Below are 27654 nucleotides of genomic sequence, written 5' to 3'. Positions count from 1 at the left end.
TGAAGAGGAAATGGATTCTGTTCTGTTCTTCACTCATCACCTACCTGACAGCTGACACCTCACACCTGTTTCTCACCTGCAGGTCAGCCGGACATTCACAAAAAGGATGGAGGGTTCAAAATTAGAGTTGTTATCCATCCAGCTAGTCTGACAGTTTTTATTTTGCTTGTTGTTGGTGCAATTGTTGGCTGTGTGAGCTACAGAAAATATAGACAACGGCAGAGTCAAAGTTCTTAGTCTCAGAGCTTTAAAAAGCTGAAGTGTGAGTCAACACATCCTGAATTCGGTGATCAGAACATTTTCTTGTTTGGGCATGTTAAGAACTTGTAACAGAACTTCATCATGATGAAAAATAAGAATAATAAAGATTTCTTCATCTCAAAATATAATATAATGAGTTTTTGATTTTGAACATCAAGTATAAAACACTTTGGATTGATTGATTGATTATACTTTATTCATCCCGCAGGAATTTGGGTTAAGGCTGCCAGCCGTGCCAGCGCCGTTGACTGACGTTATTTTTGGTGTGTCATCCTTTCAGTCTTCCTACCATTTCATCCCTCCTACACTATATACACGAGCTCGTGAACTCCTGTAGGTATCACAATTGTGTTTCTGCTTTTTATGCTCCGCACTGGAGGTGCCATATATCTGATGTTAGCAACTATGCAGGTTGGCCCTGGTTAGTGTGACTGAGTATTTACAGAAGACATTTTGAGGCTCTCCTATTGGTTGCTGTAGAGTTTCTTTCATATCAGATGCATTTACATTGTTAGGTTAGTCACCTTTCACTGGTGCAGACACAGAGTTGTACAGCTAGTTGGTGCACTTTAGTGTCAGTAGATGGCAGCACTAGTTGTTGGTTTATTGTTGAGATGGTGGTCAGAGCGGCCAGAGCTGGTGCCACATCCAAGAATCACCTTTGCTGCTAAATCAGCTCATTAAACTCTACTTTAAAACCACGACTTCACATCTGTTACCTAAATGCTAAATGGTGATATTACAAATACTGCTTTTCTTATTGCAACAAAGAAAACCCTGCATGTGCGTTCTGCACACTGCTGTCACATCTGCCCGCCACTCACACTGCTATGACAGAAACACTTTAACAGGTGTTTACTTTATTATTTCACAAATGCATGACTAGTGCAAGAGAGCAGTTGTTATTTTAATGAGAGCTGACAATAAGAAGGAACTTGAAGAAACTACACTAACTTGTAACATCTGTGCACGACAGCTGCAGGAGCACTGAGCTGTTGATGTGCTGCTGTGAAGGTAAGACATTAAAAAATGAGTTGGAATCTGCTCATTATGTATCTATTAGACTTGTAACTAGCTGATCATTTGAAAAAGACACTCAGCTCCATTTGTTTGAAACATCAGATGTAACCGATTTCTTTTTTTGGGACCTTGGAGAGTGTAACAGACTTTGAACCACAGACAGCAAACTGCACGCCAGCTAAGATGCGGTGTACAGCTTCTTAAGTTAAACGTCATCTCCCAGTGCAGCCATCCATAGCCCAACAGACTTCATTTCCTATCACGAACACGTACGCACTTTGTTCTGACTTTTTTTTCTCTGAAGTTTCCAGCCACTGAATAATGCTCCTGCTGTTTATAGTGTGCAGCTGTGGCGTGTATCAGTTAGCATCAGACATCTTTCTGAAACCCACAGAACCACACGAGAACAAAAGTGAGACCAAAGTTTATTGATTCTGCAGAAAAACTAGATCACTGCTGTGGAGCAGACAACACGGTCTCCCACTTAGAAATTAAATAGATCGATAGAAAGATCAATAGGGGATCATATACAGTGCATTCCATTACTGCATTAATGCATTACATACTATACATACTCTTGATAAGGCAAGCGTGCTGGCTGTGTAAGGTGATGAGAAAAACACACGGAAATATATGAGTATTACACATCTATGTCCTGGGGTCTTATGGGTCGGTTGGACCAGTAGCTGGAAGTCATCGGCTGGACTGGTGGGAATCTTCAGTACAGAGCTCTGGCTTCACAATCTGAACACACAGTTTAAAACATCATGAGAAACAATAAGCACCTGTGCACAAACCTGGCCTGTCTGTTATATTCATATACAGAGAGCGAGGAACACGTCAAACCAGTTACAGTTCAGACGTATCTTAATGAAAGGTTTCAATGTCTAAAGTCTCTCAGGCACAAACTTTGCATTTTAAGTAATAATCACCCTAACACACTGAATTATGAATACTATAAACAGTATATGTGAAACTTCAGATCACACAGCATCTGCAGGTGCACCCCCTGCTCTTTGATACATTTCAACCACAAGATACCGAAGGTCTCACGCAGTTTACAGGAACAACATATAACAGGTGGAGACTGTTGCTGTGGGTTTTTACTATGACAAAAGGTCAATATTCTGTATCTAGGTCTCCTTTGTTTGCTACGTGTCTTTCTATATGTTTTTATAGAGCAGCATCCATCCCAGAAAACAATTGAAACATGAACATTGTAACATGTCGTGCATTTGTTTGTCTGAGTTTGTATTTAAATCATTTTTAAACCTACTAAGGGACGGATCTGCTAATGATGTCAGTGTTAATTTAAACCGATGAGCTCACCGTGCTTGGATCACGTGACTTACATTTTTCTTTTTTAACATTTTTTTAACTGGAAGATACAAAATAAGCTCATCAAAATAAACTGTCTGAGAAGTATGAACCAATCTTCCCACACAGGACAAAAAAATGAAAAACAGGCGGATGCTGCTGCTGTGGTTTTACAGTGAGAAAACGTCATTTTCACACCTTGCACATCCTATCTCACTTTTACCTTTAGATCATTTTGGATTTTTCTATTCTATTGTTTTTTTCTTTTCTGCACATGTGCAGAGCCAAACAAGTGTGATGTTGACAAGTGTGATGTGATGCAGAGCCGTGCTGTTAGAATAGAATCAGGAAAATCCAAAAGAAGAGCGTGAAAATCAAAGGAGTGCGTAAGAGAGTGTAAATGTTGGCCTCATGACAATCTGAGGTGCTTAATTTTCTTCTGCATTTCCTTCCAGCTTGACTCTGAGTCTACATCACTTCCTGTACTTAACATTGTTCTTTGACTTAAACTCAAACTTAAACAAGCACTTGTTTTCTATTGATTTAAAATTGATTTTATTCCTTAGCTGTATTATATAAAAGGAAGTGTGATTTAAATAGAAAAATTACTGAAATCAATAGTTTAATTAATTAGTGTAAATTGACATGGGAGGTCTTTATGAGAAGGAAAATCTGAAATGCTTATGCCAACACAGTCGTCCAACATTTCTGCTCTCCTTCAAATGTTTCAAAGTCATCCAATGAGTCAGATTAGAGTCTTTACATATTCTGGCCTCTGGGGCTTATGTTTGACACCACTGGTTTAAACTGGAATGCCAGGAATAGCTGGAATTGTTCTGAGCGTTAAGACAAAGAGGAGCAGCTGTACCTGGTCTTTGTTTATGTGGGTTTCTCTTTAATCTTGATTTCTACATAACAGATGTCTTCTGTCCTCACTGCTGAGTAGACGGCAGCTAAAGCGCTCTCTGCACAATGAAACACACAGAGAGGACATCAGTGCACATGTCATAGAGACACTACTGCCATTACATTAATCATTCAGATTATTTATTGTGGGGAAAGTAATTATGATTTTCCTGCTGAATTTGTAAGTATTATTTGTAGCTTCCACAGATTGACCCATGAAAGCTTTGAATGAATGAATCAACAAATCCACGAACTAATCAATCAGTTTGTTCTATGTATAAAGCACATAAAGATGTTATAAAGTTTACATATTTGCTGTAATTATTCATTCAATTTATGTTATTTTATTCTATTTAATTTGTATGATTTATATCTTGCTGCTTTATTTTATATATTGCATTTATATCTTACACTCTTGCCATTATAGTGCACTGATTGAATTTTATATATTCCTTTAACTTTTCTTAAGTCTTTTTTTTTTACACTGAGGTGAGTAAGAAACAGTATTTGAGTTATCCTGTGTGTCCAAGTAGAGAGCTGACAATAAAACATTTTTGAATCATGAATTTTTGAAAAGCCTGAAAGTCGGAGTCTCACCTTGAAGCTTCCTGTCAACATATCGTTCCACCAAAACAATCAGTAAGACCACTAGAGCTATGACACAGAGTGTTCCAGCAGTCAGCAACACCGGGAGAAGAGGAGAGGAAGCGGCAGGAAAGGTCGAGGTGGTCGAGGTGGTTTTAGGTGGAGGTGTGGCTGTAGATGGAGGTGTAGATGTAGGTGGAGGTGTGGATGTAGGTGGAGGTGTGGTGGTGTGTTTGTCTAAAACAAAGCAAACACAGTCATTAAGTTGTCGTCACATTGTGAATGTTGAAACCTGCAGAAACACAGACAGGTGAGTGTGTCACCTGTGACAGTGATCCAGCTGGATGGAGACTCTCCATGACCGCTGATGTCACACTTGTAGAGGCCTTCATCAGACCTGGAAACATGCTGGATGGTCATGTGACCTGTAGAGTCTTTCCCAGTGAAGACGCCATCTTTGAAGAAAATGGCTGTGAGGTTGGAGGGAGCGGTCTTTGTTTTACAGAGCAGAGTGACGTCATCTCCCTCCATCACAGGGAGGACAGGACTCTGCAGGATCACTGATCCACCTCAACACAGAGACAAACTACAGCATTTCATCCATTTACACACAGCTTCATCAACACTAACTCCACACACTCAGCTTACCAGCGACTGTCAGGTTAACCATGTTACTGATGGGACCCTCTCTGGACTCACACCAGTAAACTCCACTGTCCAGTAGAACGATGTGGCTGATGATGCAGGAAGAACTGTCTAATATTCCAAACTCATCTCCACACTGAGTCCTGGTTTCTAAGCTTGTGTTTCTCCTCAGAGTCCATCCAGCAGAGCTGTCGTCCTCCTCACAGCTCAGAGACACAGAGTCTCCGTCAAAGAACTGAGAGCTGCTGGGACTCACAGTCAGACGAGCTGTGAGGGTTAAAAATAAGCTTTTCATTAATTTCAAAAGTAATGTAAATTATTGTTTAGATGAAATCAGCCTATAGAATGAAAATAAGATTTAAATGTGCTATAGCAGCCCATAAGCATCTACACACCAGATATTTCTGATTCTGATCACCATTTTAGCAATTTATATTTATAAAAAGACGTTTACTGACCTTGGTTTGTTGTCCAGTAAAACACCGATGTCAGAACTAAGGAGAAATTACAATTAGGTTAGTATAGAATAAAGACTAAAGAATAAATGACTGTAGATAATTATTATGTTATAGATAACTATGAAACTCTGGGAAAATGCTGGTTTTGCTACAAGAGATGTCACGTATGGAGTGGGATGATTAAAGCAGGATGATTATGTTAGTTTAAATGAATCAACACTTCTGAGTCACACTAAATGTCAGAATCCTCGAAGCAGAGGTCGAGGAGGGGGTGTGAGAACAATTTAAGGAACGTTGTGCAAAAACTCTTCTTCGTCTTTCATGTAAATTCATAGTTAGATTTAGAAGTCGATAATAATGAATATATAGTAAGAAATCTTTGCAGTATCATTTCCCCTGTAAATGTCACACAAAACTGTCTATCAGTCTTTTTGCACTATTAGGGTTTTTTTTCTCACTGTACTGGTGGCATAAAGAGCACTACCATAACTTGGTGCTTTTATTCTTCTTTTTCCTTCATCACTTTTGATTAACAGAACAGAAAGTAAAAGTTCAACATTTAAAACAAAGAAAAACCAAAAAATTCATGCTTTACTCACAGAGCAGACATAGTACAGACGCTTCCTTCATCGTCCTCTTAACTGACGTGACCTTTTGTTCCTTTTTGTTATAGAGACAAGGTAAACCCCACCCTCTTCACCAGCTTGTCTTTTTTCTATATGTGTAAGATGTGTGACAAATATAAGTTAAAACAAAAAATCATTCAATTCAAATTGTAGTTTAAAAGTTATTTGACAGAAAAGAGTACAAAGCTGCACTTTCAATAATTTAACCGCTTTTAGTGTTTGAAAATGTGTTGTGTTGTTTGGCAGCTTCTCTTTTAGCAACACTTTAACAATGAAGAGCTGGGAGAATAGGGATGCAGTGGTGAAATTTTCCCAGTCTTCCCAGATATGCAGTTTTAGCTGTTGAGCACAGCGGGGTTCTTGGAGACTGTTGCCCACAAAGACACTTGCGCAGGCTGTCACCGCACCAGCAGCAGAATCATTGATAGGAAACAGGATGGGTCTGTGCTTTACCTTGTTTACATCAAATTCTGACCCTACCGTCTAAATCTCTCAGAATATATTGAAACTAACCAGACCGGGCTGTGTTTTTAGAATCTTTTATTTACATTTGGTTAGTGAATGTGTGAATTGCAGCCTCGGTTTCCTGTTGTTAGCTGACAGGAGTTTCAGCTGGTGTGGTTTCTGCTGCTACAGAATCTCCTTCATATGCGGTGCATTCAGAGAACAGCAAGTATCCTTTTGTTGTAACGAGTGGTTGTTCGAGTCACTTTTGCCTTCCTTTCATCTCAAAATATAAAAAAGGGGTGTTGCACATTCATTATGCGAGTTAGTGACCTTTCACTTGTGCAGACTCAGTGTTGGAGGGCTTGTTGGTGCACTTTAGTGTCAGTAGATGGCAGCACCAGACTATGGTTCCTTGGGACCCGTCACTCAGGAGGACGTGGCTGATTTTTCTTTTTTTTTTCTCCCCATTGACTCATCACACGCAAGAAAACTTGCACACACAGACACACACGCCTGGTGCTAAAACTCACCCATCCTGCTATATCAGCTTCTTGTTAAAGATTAGACTTGCTCCAAATTACAACTTAAGTCATTTATATGCTTTTAGATCAGCAATAGTTACCACATGCCATACGGTAATATTACAGGTACCAGTGGTAAATTTTGGTATTGCAACAACAACAACAACAACAAAATCCCCCGCGGCATTGACTGTTGACAGAAAATCTTCTAATGTGACAAATCCAAATTATATCTGTGTCACGGTATGGCATGGCACACCGTGGGGATGTGTGGGGAAGGAGGACCCAGGCGCGGTACTCTGTGTATAAACAGTACGTTTATTTACAGTAACAATAAATCCCCGTGTTCTCCCAGACTCCCGTGTCGTGTCTCTTCGTGAATAGTCGGTGTCTCTGTGCTCTCCGCTCCCGTGTCAGCACCCCCCGGTGCTCGCTGCTCTTCGTGCCTTCCACGCTCCTCCTGCGGGAAACAATAGACGCAGCCGTCAGGACACATACAACTGCGGGCATACACACACTACTCAATTCAACGGGACGACTAACGTGGAGTCACAAGGAAATGATCCCGCGTCGGTGGGAGCTCCAACTCTCTCCTAAGTAGCTCCCCCGACGAGGCCTGATCAGCAGCAGGTGTGTGGCTTCGGGTGTGGCCAGTCCTTCCGCAGGGCCACACCCCTCAGGCCTGCAGGTGGCTGAGCTCCATCCTCCAAGCAGGCAGACATACACACACACACACACACACACACACACACACACACACACACACACACACACACACACACACACACAAGCATGGAGAAGAGCAGCAGCAACACCAAAATACATATAATAATAATAATAATATAATTCATAACTGCTCAGGGATCCTGGGTTGCTCAGACCCAGGATCCCTGACAATCTATGTTTTAAGATTTTACAAGGTTTTATATTTGAAAAACTTCCTCATAGCCAAAAAAGTTTCTTTTTATACAGGGAGTGCAGAATTATTAGGCAAGTTGTATTTTTGAGGAATAATTTTATTATTGAACAACAACCATGTTCTCAATGAACCCAAAAAACTCATTAATATCAAAGCTGAATGTTTTTGGAAGTAGTTTTTAGTTTGTTTTTAGTTTTAGCTATTTTAGGGGGATATCTGTGTGTGCAGGTGACTATTACTGTGCATAATTATTAGGCAACTCAACAAAAAACAAATATATACCCATTTCAATTATTTATTTTTACCAGTGAAACCAATATAACATCTCCACATTCACAAATATACATTTCTGACATTCAAAAACAAAACAAAAACAAATCAGCGACCAATATAGCCACCTTTCTTTGCAAGGACACTCAAAAGCCTGCCATCCATGGATTCTGTCAGTGTTTGGATCTGTTCACCATCAACATTGCGTGCAGCAGCAACCACAGCCTCCCAGACACTGTTCAGAGAGGTGTACTGTTTTCTCTCCTTGTAAATCTCACATTTGATGATGGACCACAGGTTCTCAATGGGGTTCAGATCAGGTGAACAAGGAGGCCATGTCATTAGTTTTTCTTCTTTTATAGCCTTTCTTGCCAGCCACGCTGTGGAGTACTTGGACGCGTGTGATGGAGCATTGTCCTGCATGAAAATCATGTTTTTCTTGAAGGATGCAGACTTCTTCCTGTACCACTGCTTGAAGAAGGTGTCTTCCAGAAACTGGCAGTAGGACTGAGGGTTGAGCTTGACTCCATCCTCAACCCGAAAAGGCCCCACAAGCTCATCTTTGATGATACCAGCCCAAACCAGTACTCCACCTCCACCTTGCTGGCGTCTGAGTCGGACTGGAGCTCTCTGCCCTTTACCAATCCAGCCACGGGCCCATCCATCTGGCCCATCAAGACTCACTCTCATTTCATCAGTCCATACAACCTTAGAAAAACCAGTCTTGAGATATTTCTTGGCCCAGTCTTGACGTTTCAGCTTGTGTGTCTTGTTCAGTGGTGGTCGTCTTTCAGCCTTTCTTACCTTGGCCATGTCTCTGAGTATTGCACACCTTGTGCTTTTGGGCACTCCAGTGATGTTGCAGCTCTGAAATATGGCCAAACTGGTGGCAAGTGGCATCTTGGCAGCTGCACGCTTGACTTTTCTCAGTTCATGGGCAGTTATTTTGCGCCTTGGTTTTTCCACACGCTTCTTGCGACCCTGTTGACTATTTTGAATGAAACGCTTGATTGTTCGATGATCACGCTTCAGAAGCTTTGCAATTTTGAGACTGCTGCATCCCTCTGCAAGATATCTCACTATTTTTGACTTTTCTGAGCCTGTCAAGTCCTTCTTTTGACCCATTTTGCCAAAGGAAAGGAAGTTGCCTAATAATTATGCACACCTGATATAGGGTGTTGATGTCATTAGACCACACCCCTTCTCATTACAGAGATGCACATCACCTAATATGCTTAATTGGTAGTAGGCTTTCGAGCCTATACAGCTTGGAGTAAGACAACATGCATGAAGAGGATGATGTGGACAAAATACTCATTTGCCTAATAATTCTGCACTCCCTGTATGAGTGACATCCTGAGCTAAAGTCTGTTGGCCATTGAAGAGAAAAAAGAGAGAAAAAATAACATAGAAATAAACCCAGAAGCAAAACCAATCATCTTTGAGCCCACTGACTCATTTTTGAATTTTCTTCAGATGAACATTTCACAAACATGCTCTAAAGATAATTCATCACTGGGGGCTGATCTATTTAATCTATTTAATCTATTGAAAATAGAGTTTCACTTTATCATTTTTGTCATGTTATTTTCTGACAATAGTCCAGCCTATGTGTTATCTGGCCTGAATTCAAAAGATCCTTGAGTTCCATCTCTGGCAGGACTTTTGATAGGCTGAGTACAGACTGGACCATGCTCTATACCTCTCTTGTTGTGGCTGTTGCTACTAGCTATTGACCTCCAGGGGCAGCTGACAGGTTCCCGGCTGCATCAGTGGCGTGTGGCTTGGGCAGTGGCTGATGCAAAAACTTGGGTGTTAGTGGGAAGTTGCTGACATCTGTAGAGGAAGTCTGGGGTCTGAGTCCCCTATTCAGGTGGTTGAGTTGCTTCACCTGTTTTGTTGCGCTGTAGCGCCGCTCTTCACCCTCCCTTTCTGTTCGTGGAGCTATGTATACACAGACTGGTAACCCCTGCTCTGAAGATTTAAGCATAAACATTGCTCAGCAGAAACAAACTCAAGGACTGTTTGTATAGCAGCTGATCTAGCTCGCTAGAGTTTGTCAACCCTGAACATAGCTCTTCAGTATCTGTAAACTAGCATCTCTGTGTCTGTAAGTTCTCAAATTGTACATTCAAAAACTGTTTCCTCAGACGCCACATCCTCTGGCCCTATGGATATAGGGAGTAAATATAACTGGGACTGTTTATTCAAAGCCTGTTAATTTAAAGGATTGTTTTTTGATTGCTTATTCAAAGCAGAGAGCAAATCCTATTAAGACTTTAGCTGCTTCTCAAAAACTGGCCTTATTGGAGACTGTCATTCCCAGGGCCTCCCAAGAGGCTGAGTTTCAGCCTTCTGCTGACTCTGGACTCCTGGAGACTAAGAAGCCAACACAACCTGCATTACCTGGAAACTCTGCCTTGCCATCTCAGCTGTCTGAGCAATTAGTTTCTGCTGACAGCCCGAGCGCGTTGACCCAGCCGTCTCCGTCCTCTTCTGGAAGTTTCCGTGAACTCATTTAGCCAGCTGAGGATTGCACCTTGCTGTCACGGCCTGGGCAGAGCCAATGCCCTGAACAGCTCCAGCCAGCATTACCACTGCCAGATTTTTCTGTGCCTGCTGGTTCCATTTCATCGCTGGAGAACCATGCCAGCTGTCTGCCATGTGGGACACCTTGCCAGCCAGAGGTGGTGGACGAGGCGCGCGGGGGGTCCTTGAATGCCGGAAGAGGGGGAACAGCCGGGTGAAGGGCTGCTCCTGCCGGAAGTGGTGGAAGAGCCACTCCAACCAGACGGTGGAGGTATGGGTGTAGATCTCCCTTAAATAAAGAACATCAGCTAAAAGTCACATTCTGAATGTTGAAACCTGCAGAAACACAGACAGGTGAGTGTGTCATGAATGTGGATGAAATAAGAGGTGAAATCAGAGTGAAGCTCCTCACCTGTGACAGTGATCCAGCTGGATGGAGACTCTCCATGACCGCTGATGTCACACTTGTAGAGGCCTTCATCAGACCTGGAAACATGCTGGATGGTCATGTGACCTGTAGGCTGCTTCCTGATGAGGGAGCCATCTTTATAGAAAGCAGCTGGGAGGTTGGAGGGAGTGGTCTTTGTTTTACAGAAAGGAACGCCTGAGGAAGCTAAAGTGGTGATTATCAGAGATATAGAGGAATTGAATAAATATGAATGAAGACTACTGAGGGTCTGCACAACCTGTGTCAGTTAAAGGAGTGTAAACTCATACAATGACATCTAAATACTCCTTAAATCTGACAAAAGATGAATCTAGAAACACAAGAACGGAGTTTAAACCTTGAGGATTTGGAATTGAAGCATTTCGAATATACTGATCATAACGCTTCAGATCAAGAAGATCAATTAGACCCTGACAACCACTTCCTATTAGCCAACCCAAATGACTGTAAATATTACTCTGAAAAAGAATATAATTCCTCAATTAAAACTGATAAGAAATTCTCAATCATTCACTTTAATAGTAGAAGTTTGTATTCAAATTTCAGTTCAATTGAGGAATATTTACAACAGTTTCACGACCCATTTAGTATTATAGCAGTATCAGAAACATGGATTAAAGAAGAAAAAGGTGTTGATTTTGAATTAAAGGATTATAATCTTAACTATGTTAATAGAACAAACAAAGCAGGAGGAGGTGTTGCTATATATGTACATAGGAAATTTAAATTTCGAATATTGGAAAGTATGACATTGACAAAAAATGACTTACTTGAATGCTTAACCATAGAAATTATCAATGAAAAAGAGAAAAACATTATTGTTAGTTGTCTTTATAGATCACCTGGTTCGAGTCTAGAAGTATTCACTGATTGGATTGAAAAAATATTTTCAGCTGTAAGTAATAAAATATTATTCATCTGTGGAGATTTCAATATCGATTTGATAAATCCAAACAATCACAAGACCACCGAGGATTATATTAATAGGATGATTGGTATGAGTTTATATCCCACAATTTTAAGACCAAGTCGTATAACATCTCATAGTGCTACCCTTATTGATAACATCTTTACAAATAATTTAGAGTTAATAATTGCTAGCGGACTAATGGTATGTGATATAACTGATCACCTGCCAATATTTATAGTGTATGACGTTAAGAGTGTATGTAAGAAAGTACCTCAGAAATATATCTACAAACGAGTAAGAACAGAAAATGCAATTAATCTCCTTTATCAGGACTTGATGAATCAGGATTGGAATGCAGTGTATGCTGGAGATGATGTGGATAGAGCTTTTGAAATATTTTTGGATATCTTCAACTGCCTGTACGATAAAAACTGCCCAGTCGGGCAATTCAGTATCAACAATAAATCTATTAAATGCCCGTGGTTAACCAAAGGACTACACAAGGCCTGTAAGAAGAAAAATTCTTTATATAGACAATTCACTAAATTAAGAACTGAAGAAGCAGAGTATAGATATAAAAATTATAAAAATAAACTAACGGAAATATTAAGAACTAGTAAGAAATTATACTATACTAAATTAATACATAAAAATAAAAACAACACTAAAGAGATATGGGGAATACTTAACACTATTATTAAAGGTAACACAAAAAAGTGCTCATATCCAGATTATTTCACTAATAATAATAGTGACAATTACAATCTAAACGAGATGGTGGAGTGCTTTAACAGCTTTTTTGTTAATGTGGGACCGGAGCTGGCTACAACAATTCCAAAAAGTAATCGCAGTGAAATGTCATTGATAGAAATAAATTCAAAGACCATGTTCTTGTCGGGAGTTACTGAATTAGATATTTTAGATGTAGTTAACAACTGTAAGAACAAGACCTCTACTGATTGTTTTGGTATAGATATGATATTAGTTAAACGAATCATACATAGTATTGCCAGACCTCTAGCTTATATATGTAATTTATCATTTCAAACGGGGAAATGCCCAAAGAAAATGAAAATAGCTAAAGTTATACCCATATATAAAAGTGGAAACAAACACATCTTCACTAATTATCGACCAGTGTCCCTGCTCCCGCAGTTTTCTAAAATATTAGAAAAACTTTATAATAATAGACTAGGTAAATTTATTGACAAACATAAACTAATTAATGAAAGTCAGTACGGATTTAGGACAGGAAGGTCAACTTCAATGGCTATCATTGATGCAATAGAAGAGATAACCAACAGTCTGGATAGAAAAAGACATGCAGCAGGGATATTTATTGACTTGAAGAAAGCATTTGATATGATTAATCATTGCAGATCATTTAAAAAATTAGACAGATATGGTATTAGGGGAGTGGCTTTGAAATGGATCCAAAGTTATTTGACTGAGAGACAGCAGTATGTGAAGATGGGCGAGTTTGAATCGGGGTATTTGGGCATTAGCTGTGAAGTGCCACAAGGATCAGTTCTGGGACCAACTCTATTTAACCTTTATATAAACGACATATTTAATGTATCAAAGTTATTAAAATTAGTTATATTTGCTGACGACACCAATATTTTTTATTCTAACGAAGACCATAGTGACCTAGTACTTAACATTAACAATGAGTTAAGGAAATTAAAAATATGGATGGATGTTAACAAATTATCTATAAATTTGAGCAAAACGAAGGTAATGTTCTTTGGGAATTACAATGTAAATGTAGATACTGCAATAAAAATAGATGGTGTAGTCATAGATGTAGTATCAGAAATAAAATTCTTGGGAGTAATGATTGATAGCAAAGTATGCTGGAAATCACACATCAGACATATACAAAATAAAGTGTCCAAAAGTATCTCAATCATAAATAGAGCCAAGTTCTTCTTAAACTGCCATGCAATGTATTTGTTATACTGTGCACTAGTCCTACCATACTTGACTTATTGTGTAGAGGTGTGGGGCAATAATTACAAAAGTTCTCTGCATCACCTGGTTATACTACAAAAATGTGCTATAAGAATAATGTATAAGGTAGGATATTATAGTCACACTAATATTTTGTTTTTGCAGTCAAAACTATTAAAATTGATTGATTTAGCTGAATTCTCGACCGCTCAACTCCTATATAAGGCAAATAAGGGTATACTGCCAGAAAATATCCAAAAGCTCTTTATACATAAAGAAGGAGGTTACAATCTGAGGGGATGTAGTAACTTTAAAAGGCAGATAGTTAGAACTACCAGGAAAAGTTTGTCCGTGTCTTTGTGTGGAGTGAAACTTTGGAACAGATTGGATGTAGAGCTCAAGCAATGTCCAAATATCCATCTGTTTAAATCGAGGTACAAAAAATGTATATTGTCAAGGTACAAAGAGGAATCGTGTGTGTGATTGTTTATCCATGATAGTAAATAATAATATATTCTTTGTATTATTTCTTTCTTTTTTCTTTGTTTATATATAGAATGTTAACAACAAATACTTATATAAACAATTATCTTGTAGAGTTGAAATGGACACTGTTGATATTGTCTTACGCTGTTGTTATTACTGCTATCTCCATTATTAGGAAACAGTAGACCAGAATTAATCTTAAAAGTAAAATTGATGAAGTTACTACTATATAATGGAAGCAAAATTCATTGATATTTTCATAGCTACAATATAAATAATATATGGAGAGGATTTAATGACCATGATGGTGATGACTGTGATATTCAACATTGGTAACAAAGACTGTATTATTGATGCCAAATATTTACACTACTGTATGTTGTAATTATGACAATGTGATAACTTTATAATTGTAATTGTATGTCACAAATATTTAAATGTACTGCGCAACTACAAAATTTAAAACTCAGATAAGATTGCAGGGGTGGGAGTTAAAAAGCTTGCCTTCATCCCACTCCTTTTCGAGCTAAACTTGGTTTTTTTTGTGTGTGTAATTGTACATTACAATAACTTTATTAATTGGTTGCTCGAATAAAGACATTCATTCATTCAATGTTTCATTGTGCAAGCTAAGAAAGTTAAAGTGTTTTGTTATTTTAGAAAGCAGAGTCCATGGTCCTTGAACTTTTTGGACCTTCTTTACCTGAGCGTGCCTGAGCCTAGAAGCAATGCAGGTTGGGCCTGTTTGTTCTTTGATGGGAAACAATCTGGGAATACCAGGTGTGTAAAAGTGCTGTTTAAAATCATATCAGGCCACCTTCCACTAGAGGGCAGTTTTACATAAACAGAAGTGAATTTGAGGCATCTGCCGTCAGTTTCACCAAAATGCTTAGAAGAAAACTTTGGGCATAAATGCAGTTAACTGGCAGCCTAAACAAGTTCCCATGTCTGAAAAACATTTAAATCTATTTTTTAAAGAGTTTCACTTTATCATCTTATGTATTTTGTTTTACACTGAAACAGAAAGACACAGTTGTATAAAGCTTACAGTCAAATATCATATTCATGAACTGCATTTCACTCCTCCCAGAACCTTAAATGACTACTTTAAAGAGCATTTTTCTACAAATACATGAGTCCTGCAAGTGAGCAATAAGTAGTTTAAAAGAACTAAAGACAGATGTGAAGAAGGATTTTTCTTTTTTTCCACGCTCAATCAGTTTTACCCCCTCACAGCCATCGGGTCTTTGGCAACTCATTAAGGGTTAGGATTGTTCTGCCTGTTTGGAAACCCCAATTTGAAAACCTTTGGACTGAAAAAGTGCATGTTTAGTAGGTTACAGTAAAAACAACAACAACAACAAGCGAGGACTCTCTACAAGTTGCAAATGGCCTGAAAATAACGTCTCAAATTTAATTTCTTCAAATTAAAGCTATTCAAACTCACACATACACACTTTGTTCTCAGTCTTTATTTTCCAGCTTTGAATGATTCATGCTTTAGTCTGGCGTTGAGGTGAAGTTTTAATTGTTTCTTTCTTTGTCATCTGCTCCAAACCGAGCCGTGTTGTCATGTTTCGGCTGTTTGCAGGCAGGAATTGGACACAAACGCAAACTCACTGGAAACAGGACTGAACTCAAAATGGCAGCTTTTATTGCTGAACACTGAAACCTAAACCGGGAGGGACGGACAGACAGAGCAAAACATACAGCATGAGGACAATCACCACACTGACACAGAGAAACACAGGGCTCACATACACTGGGACATAATCAGGGAATGGAAAACAGGAGAGAGACACAGCTGGGAGAGATTGGGGCTAACGAGACAGGTTGAGCAAAGCTGGACACACAAAAATGAGACACAGACCTTCACAATAAAACAGGAAACAATACACAAGGACGCAGACTAAGAAACACAGACTTTACATGGGCAGAACTAAACCTAAACCAGAATAAGCTTGAACATAGAACATCATCATCATCATCATCAAAAAGATCAAGAAAATAACCACAAATATGAAAACTCAAAATACTGGGTCAAAACTGACCCGTGACACGTGTATCTGTTGGCCGTAACTATTCACAGTTTCCTGTCAGACGTCTTTATGAAACTCACAAAACCACATGAGAAGAACAACAAGGGAGACGAAAGTTTACTGATCCTGCAGAGAAACCAGATCAGTGCTGAGAAGACACCAGCAGGATCCCACATTTAGAAATAAAATATATAACTGGCCTTAAATACACAGCATTACATTGATATATTAGTTATATTCTCTCTTAACTACATGTTGCTGAAGGCACATTTGTTTGTTTTTTTCTTTGTTTTTGCAGGTTCTTCACATAAAAATCTTCATGAGGTGCTTTGAGGACTCGGCGAGACCTGCAGCTGCATCGCAGTGGCTGGACTGGTGAAATGCTTCACTTTGGAGTAGATGACGTCTGGCTCTCTTGGAAACTCTGGACATACAAACACAGACAGATCAAACAATGTGAGGATAAGCACCTGTGTACAAAACCAGGCCTGCTTCTTATGTTTATAGATAGTAAACTGACAGAATGGGGAAATGTCAGTGAACACGTCTGGTCAATACCCTAAAGGCCTTTTCTCTAGACTTAAAGTAAAGGTTTTTTTAATCTAATATCAAACTTCAGAAATTTACATTAAAAGTCTTACTACATTCTGTCATGAATGAGCTTTTAATCTGAAAGAACCCCACCAGGAAATGTTTAGTTTGGTAGCAGAGAGTGAGCAGAGAGGGGACTCTGAAGCTGTCACTATTAGCATTAACCTGAAGTCATCATGTGAGCTGTTGAAGCATTAAATCCTCTCCGTGATTATTTTGCCCAGCAGCCTTTAAGTGATTATCACCTTTACTGTGACTATCTACAGTAACTTGGTTGGTTTCATTGGTCATTGATCTCTAATCCAGTTTAATTTAACCTGTTCTGAAGCTTTTAGGACCTCAAATGACTTTCAGTGTTAAACATTAAGTAAGTTTTATGCAAATATATACCAGTAATAGAATATGTTGTACATAACACACACAGCTCCTACATATAGACTCAAGATGAAAACTGAATAGTTTCTGGGGCCTTGTGTCTATTAAAAAACAAAAACACAATGCAGCATGCTAAAGTGTTACTTAGCCAGCAGTAAAAATGTGTCTTTGTAGGAAAAACAGCTGTGACAGAAAAAAATGACCCGCTATTGGCGGTTACACCAGTGCTGAGTCAGCGTGCTACTTTTACTTTGATGCTTGGAGCACATTTTGCTAAATTTATACTCTTATAGCTTCACTTATGTTGAAGCTTCTTTCAGTCGTTTCCTTTTTCACAAGGGGTCGCCATAGCAGATACACCTGTTTCCTTGGACCCACACTTTGTCACACTGCAGAGACATTATCTTTGGCACTGTGGCGTGAAATCATTCTTAGTAACCACACACGAGTTCAGTGTAAACTACGGGGCGAAGCTGCAGATGTTGTTGTTTCACATGCAGAGTTTAAAACATGCAAAACTGTTAATGTTAGTGTGGGACACTTGGAGATGTAGAAAACACATGGTTCATTTATTCATTTAAATTTATATTATACTATTGTTTTGCATGTTATTTGATCAAAAGTGCAATAAAGAGTTATATTTTTTTGTTGCTCAGATCAAAGCAACAAAAAAGCACCCCTGACAGAATGCCCTGAGGGAGACAGTTGAATGCCTTCTCCAGGTCTACAAAACACATGAAGACTGGTTGAGGAAACTCTGACACGCGCATGTAAAAATCCTCGAGAGGATAAAGAGGTCTACACTGTGCCTCCTGCATCTGACGTTTTACTAATAAACTGACTCTTATTTCCCTGGAATGGACTTTCCCAGGGAGGCTGATTAAAGTGATCTCCTATACTGAGCATGCTCAATATCAGCATCTCTCCACCTGCACTGTGCATTGTGTGAGCAGAATACCATCATCCCGTATGCTTTGAGAAAGACCAAAAGTCTTTTTCCATGAAATATTAATGATCAGTAAGACATTTGCTCTTAGATCTGTTGTTTGTGCAGAAAACAGTGAGTATGTGTGTTTAACAGCTCTGCAGTAAAGCTGCAGAAACTGGAAACTGGACGACCACAGAGCTGCTAGTTTCTGTTAAACAGGCTGAAAAACACTGTTCAGCATGTGAAGAACAACACTTACATTGAAAGGCTGCGACTAAGTTTTGAAAAATACATCACTAAAACAAGTTAGCTACGCTAGTGTGAAAGGTGGGCTGCACACCAGACATGTCTCCAATCCTTCAGAAATAGAGACAGACAACTAAACTCTATGTGGGAAGTAAAGTTAGTTTTAAAATATATCGTCCATGAAAACAGCTCTGTGATGATTTCTGCCACTCAGAAGATTAAAATCCTTCAACCAGAATGCTAAATTTATACATATTCCACCTGCCATTCTCTCTCAAGAAACACCATCAGATCTAATTGTGGATGTGGTCCCTGCTGGTGAATAAGGAATTTAATTTATTAGTTGTACTACAAGAAGTCATTCTGTGAGCTTTTGAAAGCCTGAAAGAGAAAAAAAACTGAGTGTGAGTCTCACCTTCAAGTTGACTGTGACTGGTTTGCTCCATCAAAAGAAACATTAACACCACTACAACCACGAGACAGACCGACGCAGCAGTCACCACCATGGGGAGAAGAGAGTAACAATCCAGAGAGGTCAATGTAGAGGTGGCTGCAGGAGGAGCTGTGGCTGCAGGTGGAGGTGTAGCTGCAGACAGAGGTGTAGATGCAGGTAGAGGTGAAGATGCAGGTGGAGGTGAGGATGTAGGTGCAGATGTATTTTTCTCATTCAGCTCCTGTTATGTTTATCTCCACCTCATCACGCCCTGTCCTTTTGGATACTTTCTCTCCTGTTTCACTACCTGAGCTGGTAAAACTAGTGAATTCAGTGAAAGCATCCTCTTGTCCACTTGACATTGTACCTGCATCATTATTCAAAAATGTCTTCCAGGTTATTGGTCCATATGTGCTCACTCTAATCAACCCTTCACTGGCGTCTGGTATAGTTCCGGTCTATTTTAAAAATGCTGCTATTCTCCCACTTTTAAAAAAACCTCAGCTAGACCCCTCTCTTTGGAGCAGCTACAGACCAATCTCTAAATTACCGTTAATCGCTAAGCTTCTAGAAAAGGTTGTGGCTAGGCAACTTATAGCGGCTCTGGACAAACATAACATTTGCGATAAGTTTCAGTCCTGCTTTCGCAGAGCTCACTCCACAGAAACAGCCCTTCTTAGGGTCTCAAGTGACATCCATCCATCCATCCATTCGCTTCCGCTTATCCTTTTCAGGGTCGTGGGGGGTGCTGGAGCCTATCCCAGCTGTCATAGGGCAAGAGGCAGGGTACACCCTGGACAGGTCGCCAGTCTGTCGCAGGGCCAACACACAGGGACAGACAACCATTCGCACTCACATTCACTCGCACATTCACACCTAGTGGCAATTTGGATTTTCCAATTAACCTATCCCCACAAGCTGCATGTCTTTGGACGGTTGGAGGAAGCCGGAGTACCCGGAGGGAACCCACACAAACACGGGGAGAACATGCAAGTGACATTTTGATGAATAATGATGCAGGAAGATGCTCGGTCCTACTTATGTTGGACCTAACATCGGCTTCTGACACTGTTGACCACCACATCCTCCTCGAAAGGCTTAAGCATTAGGTTGTTGTATCGGGTACTGCCTTGAAGTGGTTCTCCTCATATCTACATAACCGATCTTTTTTCTGTGGTGGTCTCCGATTTTAGGTCATCCTCTACCTCCCTTACTTGTGGTGTCCCTCAGGGTTCGGTTTTGGGGCCTTTATTGTTCTTAATATATCTTCTCCCCCTCCAGCATATAATGGGCTCTTTTGAGGACATTTCTTATCACTGTTATGCTGATGATATTCAGTTGTACATCTCTTTTAAGCCCCAGGAGTTATCTAAGCTTCAGCTTTTAAATGACTGCTTAGATTCCATCAAACGTTGGATGGCTGTAAATTTTCTCCAACTGAACGAGGGGAAAACTGAAGTCCTCATATGTGCTCCGGACAGATTTTTATCCCAGATAGTGAAAGCCCTTGGTCCTCTCTCACTCTATGTTAAAATCCTCTATTAGGAATTTAGGTGTCACTTTTGACTCGACTCTCACATTGGATGGGCATGTGAAATCTCTGGTTCGGTCTTGTTTTCATTTAAGAAATGTTGCTAAGTTAAGCCCTATTTTATCTCGCCCTGAACTGGAGATAGCTATACATGCATTTATTTCCTCACGCTTGGACTATTGTAACTCTGTTTATGTGTCTAAGCAAAGGTTCTCTGGATCGTCTGCAGGTTGTGCAAAATGCTGCAGCTGGGCTGTTGACAAAATCCTCCAAGTATTCACATGTGACACTGTTGCTATTTCAGCTACACTGGCTTCTTGTTGAATTTAGAGTACATTTTAAGATCCTGGTCTTGACATTTAGAGCCTTGCATGGACTGGCACCAGCCTACATCTCCGATCTGCTACAGCCCTATGTCCCTTGCAGGTCCCTGAGGTCATCTGATCAGGGCTTACTTGCTATAAAACAGACTAAGATGAGAACTAAGGGTTACAGAGCTTTTGCCACTGTGGCCCCGAGACTGTGGAACTCTCTCCCTCATACATTAAGAACTGTGGACTCGGTAGTTGTTTTTAAAAAACAACTCAAAACTCACCTTTTTAAAACTGCTTTTGGTTAAATTTCTGCCTGTTTTATATTGTCTGTTTTACCCTTTTATTGTTTGTTACCTTATGTGCAGCACTTTGTGACTCTGTCTGAAAGTGCTATATAAATAAAATTGTATTTATTTATTTCTGTAGATGTAGGCGGTGCTGTGGCTGCAGGTGGTACTCATGATATACACTCAACAAAAATATAAACGCAACACCTTTGTTACTGCTCCCATTCCCCATGGGATGGACGTAGAGACCTAAAATTCATTCCAGATACACAATATAACCATCCCTCCCAAACAGTGGTCACAAATCAGTCCAAATGTGTGGTAGTGGGCACATCTGCCATATTGAGATAATCCATCCCACCTCACAGGTGTGCCACATCAGGATGCTGATCTGACATCATGAGTAGTGCACAGGTGTACCTCAGACTGCCCACAACAGAAGGCCACCCTGGAATGTGCAGTTTTTTGCGCTATTGGGGGTCTGGGGACCCAGAACCGGTCAGTATCTGGTGTGACCACCATTTGCCTCATGCAGTGCAACACATCGTCGCATGGAGTCTATCAGATTGTCAATTGTGGCCTGTGGAATGTTGGTCCACTCCACTTCAATGGCTGTGCGAGGTTGTTGGATATTCGTGGGAACTGGTACACGCTGTCGTATACGCCGGTCAAGCACATCCCGAACATGCTCAATGGGTGACATGTCCGGTGAGTATGCTGGCCATGCAAGAACTGGGACATTCTCAGCTGCCATCTGCCCTGAACAATGTGAACCATGATTCATCCGTGAAGCGCACACCTCTCCAACGTGCCAGACGCCATCGAATGTGAGCATTTGCCCACACAAGTCTGTTACGGCGACGAGCTGGAGTCAGGTCAAGACCCCGATGAGGACGACGGGCATGCAGTTGAGCGTCCCTGAGACGGTTTCTGACAGTTTTTGCAGAAATTGTTTGGTTGTGCAAACCAATTGTTCCAGCAGCTGTCTGGGTGGCTGGTCTCAGACGATCTTGGAGGTGAACCTGCTGGATGTGGAGGTCCTGGGCTGGTGTGGTTACACGAGGTCTGCAGTTGTGAGGCTGGTTGGATGTGCTGCCATATTCTCTGAAACGCCTGTGGAGACGGCTTATGGTTGAGAAATGAACATTCAATGCACGGGCGACAGATCTGGTTGACATTCCTGCTGTCAGCATGCCAGTTGCACGCTCCCTCATTGCTTGTGGCATCTGTGGCATTTTGCTGTGAGACAAAACTGCACATTCCAGGGTGGCCTTTTGTTGTGGGCAGTCTGAGGTACACCTGTGCACTACTCATGATGTCAGATCAGCATCCTGATGTGGCACACCTGTGAGGTGGGATGGATTATCTCAATATGGCAGATGTGCCCACTACCACACATTTGGACTGATTTGTGACCACTGTTTGGGAGGGATGGTTATATTGTGTATCTGGAATGAATTTTAGGTCTCTACGTCCATCCCATGGGGAATGGGAGCAGTAACAAAGGTGTTGCGTTTATATTTTTGTTGAGTGTATTATACTCATATAAATCAACCTAAAATGGGAAATAAATTAAAAATAAATTCAATGTAGTCAGAGCTGCCATCCTAACCATCCAAGAACAAAGAAGATTCGAAGCATAGATTTGTTAGAAATGTTTTAAAAAAGGTTCATTTGGTTACCTTGGTTTGTTTTGCAGAAAAGCACTGAAGTCAGAGCTAAAGAGAAATGACACCTGTATTAGTTTAGACTAGAGTACCTCCCACCAAGAAAAGGAAGTTCAAATGTAACTGAGAAGAGTTCATGTCCACTTTAGTCACTCCTTTATATGAAAAATGAAAGACTAATTTGTAGCTGCCATGTCTAAAATAATGTAGCAGTTTTGTAAAAAAAAAAAAAAAAAAAAAAAAGCTGTGTGTCTCTGAGTACTCCACAGTGCAAAGACCTGCCTGTTAAGTTAATATACCTCCAAAATAGGTAATTTCTTTATTTTAGATGTAATCCCTTGGTAAATCATGTTGACTGCAGCCTATTTATCAAGATAAGCAAAGTTGTTTGAGGTAAACTCAGATACAAATACTGTAAATCAATTTATGGCATCAGAGTGATCAGGGTAAACCCACAGTCTGTTAGGTTTTCACATCACGGCATGAAGCGATATTGACCGAGGACCGACTTACAAAGTCTGCCATTAATTTGCATCATTTTACTAAGTAAAATTAAACATACAGATATAAATCTGTCTTTGAAATATTTGCCTTTTTAAATGTGAACCAGATCAGCCTATCAGTCTGTTTACACTGTGCATTTCTGCTCCCACACCTCTAACACCAAGTCTGTAAAGCTGTTCTTTTAGTGATTACTTCATGTTTTCTGTAGTGGATGCATAAGTAACAGAACCACAACTTTTAACTCGTGTGTCCACTTTTAACGTAAGCTGACATAATAACTAATTCAGTGAAGTCAACTGGAAAGATGCAAAAACTCCTTTTAACCCGCTGCCTGGATCCAGCCTGACTTCTTCTTTATGTCTTCTCCTCCATCATCAGCTATTAGTAGACAGTAAAAGTTCCGAACTATAAAAACAAAGAAATTGTCCACTTACAGAGCAGAGCTGTTTCCTTCATTGTCGCCTTGACTGATGTGACCTTTTTCTTTCTTTTTTGTTAGATACACAAAGTAGGCCCCGCCCTCTGACCCCAAATGTTTGTTTTTTCTCCACATGTGTGTGAAATATAGATTCAAACATTGTGAAACTGCTACATGTCTCACAGCACTGAGCTGCTGCGATGTGATTGGCTCATTAAATACTTGCATTAACAACCAATGCAAAATGTGTAATAAAGTGGTCAATCAGGACAGAATAGTTACTCTTCATAAATGTGCATTTATCTTTGCTTTGAATATTCCTTAAAACTGATAAAGGTACTAACATAAACACTCAAACATGCTGTGCCCTTAAACAGGGGAAATAGTGAGGAGAAGTGAAAGAATGGCACGAACACGCAGCTCTCACTCGTCTGTATTGAGTGAAGGAGAAGACGCGCGAATCCACCTACTGGAGCCCCGAGGCATTACCAATGGATTGACGCACAATCAACCCAGGCAAAACTTTCACTACTTATCTCCCTCTACCTTCCCACTGCATAATCTATAGAGCACAACAGTCAAAACAACAAATAAAACAATAATAAAAGCATGACATGAAATATAAGGAACAGAGATGTGCAACTCAAAAACTAATCAAATTTATGATCCACCACAAACATATTGAATAGAAACTCTGCTCATTGAAAGAAGCCTGAAAGAAAAACCTAGGAGTGTGAGTCTCACCTTTGAGTTTCCTTTGAATGTTTCATTCCAGCAAAACAACCAGTAACTCCAGTACAACTACAACACAGGCTGATTGAGCTGTCAGCAACACAGGGAGACGAGATGAACAGCAGAAGATGTAGGTGGAGGTGTGGATGTAGGTGGAGGTGTGGATGTAGGTGGAGGTGTGGTGGTGTCTTCCCCTAAAATAAAGCAAACACAGTCATTAAGTTGTCGTCACATTGTGAATGTTGAAAGCTGCAGAAACACAGACAGGTGAGTGTGTCACCTGTGACAGTGATCCAGCTGGATGGAGACTCTCCATGACCGCTGATGTCACACTTGTAGAGGCCTTCATCAGACCTGGAAACATGCTGGATGGTCATGTGACCTGTAGGCTGCTTCCTGATGAGGGAGCCATCTTTATAGAAAGCAGCCGGGAGCCTGACATCTTGTTCGTGTCTACATCACTTCAGGGCCGTGCAGAGAGGTTTAAAGGGGCGGGTGCTCAAAGTTAAAAAGGGGCACATTGAACCAGGCTGAATAACAACAACACACATTCATCAAGAATCTAATATGAGCAACAAGGCAAAGCAAACATCGCCGATGTTTTACCTGATGGGTACATGGTAAATGGCCTGCATTTGTATAGCGCTTTTCTAGTCCTTAAGGACCCCAAAGCGCTTTACACTACATTCAGTCATTCACCCACAGGCAATAGCAAGCTACATTGTAGCCACAGCCACCCTGGGGCGCACTGACAGAGGCGAGGCTGCCGGACACTGGCGCCACCGGGCCCTCTGACCACCACCAGTAGGCAAACATGGGGTTAGTATCTTGCCCAAGGATATTTGGCATGCAGCCAGGAGGCAGCCTGGGATCGAACCACCGACCTTCTGATTAGTGGCTGACCTGCTCTGCCACCTGAGCTACAGCCACAGTACAATGTTGCTGTTGAGGGGTTTCTGCTGCTCCTGCTGCTGATAGTGCTGGAGGGCAGGGCTGTGTTGATCTGAGACTGTAGACATTAGGAGAGATGGTAGCTGATTAAACAAGTGTCATGAGATAACAAAATGCAAAATGCAAAGATTGGTGACAGCGCTTGGAACCATAAGGCAATAAAAAACTGTGAGAAATAATTTAGGCTCTGCCTGTGAATCACTCTTTGCTTCTCTTCTTCCTTCCATCCCATCATTTCATATATCACTCTCCACTTGCTGTCGATCTGAGAACAAGGCACAACTTGCTATTGCAATAAACTATAATTTAATTATCCACACCTAACAACTCCAGCACTTAATCTAAATGATGACAGAAAAATGTTATAGCACTGCCTTTAGTAGCCTTACACAGCTCCTGCTGTTTCCTCCTCATGTCCTTACCAGGCATGTCTGGACAATGTTATATCATGAGTAATATTTTTTTTAAAAATCCATCTAAATAAAACACACACATGCACGCACACACAGAGACATTTTAGACCTTCTTCAGAATACTGTATATACTATGAGCATCATGGTGCTGATCCAGAATCCTTACATTATTATTTATTACTAGAGCTACAATAATAAAGCAAAGAGGAGGGGGAAGTAATAAATATGAAATAATGTATTTATGATGATTCCATTTGTTTCACTATCCACTCTGTGCAGGGCAAAGCTTATTACATGTTTAAACTGTAGAGATACAATCATTTTACTGCTGTAAAATCCAAATTTTGTCTTATTTAAAATATAAATCTAATATAATCTGCTTCTTAATGTATGTTCTTTAAAATACAGCGTGTGTTTTTTAAAATATTATTATAATGCATAATTATGTGGACATGCATATTAGATCGTTTTTTAGTGAAATATAATCCCTCCAGAAAGGCAGGAAAAGCTCTGTAACTTACTTTAAAACTAAATATGTTCTAAATACTTTAAAACTAAATATGTTCCCTAAAACGGTGACAGAGCTACAGACCCATGACAGCCAGGTAGCCAGCAGCTATGACCAGCACTACTTGTGCAGTTAATAAAAGGACAGATAATGTTTGTCGCGCTGTTGCACACACAGCACGCTCGTTTGTTTCAGTTCGTCAGTTGCAACAAGACAGCTTACCAACGTGTACGTAATAAGCTGATACTCCTGTGTGCTACACACTACTTACTGGTTTTGTCGCATCAGTCTGTGTCTCTGAGTTAACTTGTGTTTCTCCTACAGCTCCGGACCGCAACAAATGCGCGTGCTCTTTGTGAGCTCGTTCCCGGCTCGTAACCAGCGCGTTCTGCCGTCAAGGGCGATCATTGGTTAAATGTGATCATGTGACTGATGCAAGCCAGATCCTTTTATTTAGCAAAACTGTGATTAATAGTTAAATATTATTGTTGAGGGGCACAGACAGGACTCCGCACGCACACACACATTAAAATAATAATAATAATAATTTTTTTTTTTAAAAAGTTGCCTCAACAAAAGGGCACTTTGGGCACCCATCAGGAAAGGGGCGGGTGCTCAAGCCCCTCTAGCCCCCCCCCCCCTCTGCACGTGCCTGCATCACTTATTAGCAAACTGTAAACATTCAACATTTAAAACAAAGAAATTTACTGCTTACAGATTAGACGTAGTAGAGATGCTTCCTCCATCGAAGAATAAAGAAAAAGCAGCAACACTTTTTGTAGCTCAGACAAGCAGCAATAGGAGGCTTCTGCAGCTACAACCTTATGGACGGAGGGGAGGCTTATGTTACAGCTAGAGAAGTCAGGTCACCGATGACCGCAACATGCTCAGACAGCAGCTGCTACTTATACATGACCACCTAATGTGATTGGCCAGTAATTAGCAGTGAAATATTAAATAAATTATTCATTCTCTTAGAGTCAGAAATGTATGTACATTTATCTAACCCTCGGTGTCTCCACCTTGTGTGGGGGACACAGATGAGGTCGTAACATCGTTATATCGTTACGTAAAGCATCACAATTAAAAAGTATGCAGAAAATGACATTTATGGTCAGTGATAATATTTATGTAAACCACATTTTAACAATAGGGATATAAGTATTTTATTAAAAGTTAGTTTGTACTAACTATGTGATCTAAAAGTACCAGATGCTTTCATGATCTTTCAGTGTTGGAGGGCTTGTTGTTGCCATTGAGTGTCAGTAGATGGCAGCACCAGGCTGCGGTTTAATCTTGATCATCAGATCATCAGAGGGACATAGCTGATCTGTGTGTGTGTTTAAACACAATACAAGTAAACTCCCACCGACAAACACCTTTATGTTTCCACACACCATACCAGCGGTCACTTTT

At 40.3% G+C, this 27654-nt stretch overlaps 1 protein-coding gene and 1 long non-coding RNA gene across 4 annotated transcripts; both read right to left on the bottom strand.

Annotated features, from left to right (window-relative positions):
- Positions 1-1689: 1689 nt before the first annotated feature.
- On the bottom strand, positions 1690-5842 carry LOC146713276 (Fc receptor-like protein 5). Of its 2 annotated transcripts, XM_085446639.1 has the most exons (7): positions 5792-5842; positions 5193-5228; positions 4738-5001; positions 4413-4658; positions 4102-4326; positions 3467-3563; positions 1690-2025 (listed from the first exon to the last, which is right to left on the bottom strand). In XM_085446639.1, the coding sequence occupies exons 1-6, from the start codon at positions 5820-5822 to the stop codon at positions 3478-3480; spliced, it is 888 nt and encodes a 295-aa protein (XP_085302765.1). In that variant the 5' UTR covers positions 5823-5842; the 3' UTR covers positions 1690-2025; positions 3467-3477. The 2 variants fall into 2 exon arrangements, with proteins under 2 accessions (XP_085302765.1, XP_085302773.1); XM_085446647.1 differs by lacking the exon at positions 3467-3563.
- Positions 5843-16439: 10597 nt separating this feature from the next.
- Positions 16440-25059, bottom strand: LOC146713275 (uncharacterized). 2 transcript variants are annotated; one of them, XR_014917754.1, is made up of 4 exons: positions 24647-25059; positions 24379-24560; positions 18896-19066; positions 16440-16764 (listed from the first exon to the last, which is right to left on the bottom strand). It is a non-coding gene; the product is annotated as an uncharacterized LOC146713275 (long non-coding RNA). The 2 variants fall into 2 exon arrangements; XR_014917751.1 differs by lacking the exons at positions 24379-24560; positions 24647-25059 and adding an exon at positions 23651-23673.
- Between the last annotated feature and the right edge of the window lie 2595 nt (positions 25060-27654).

This window comes from Copadichromis virginalis, linkage group LG3 (genome assembly GCF_057382275.1).
Source record: "Copadichromis virginalis isolate Kocher_CV1m ecotype Utaka linkage group LG3, C_Virginalis_male_GT1.1, whole genome shotgun sequence".
NCBI lineage: Eukaryota > Metazoa > Chordata > Actinopteri > Cichliformes > Cichlidae > Copadichromis > Copadichromis virginalis.
The sequence above is the reverse complement of the archived record's forward strand: the minus strand, read 5'-3'. Positions and strand labels throughout refer to the sequence as shown.

Excerpts from the sequence above, each read along its gene's own strand:
- LOC146713276 (XM_085446639.1), bottom strand. The coding sequence starts at position 5,822 with ATGAAGGAAGCGTCTGTACTATGTCTGCTCT. Across the intron at positions 4,659-4,737 it reads GGTTAACCTGACAGTCGCTG|GTGGATCAGTGATCCTGCAG; the intron begins GTAAGCTGAGTG and ends CTCTGTGTTGAG. Across the intron at positions 3,564-4,101 it reads TGTTGACAGGAAGCTTCAAG|AGAGCGCTTTAGCTGCCGTC; the intron begins GTGAGACTCCGA and ends TTCATTGTGCAG.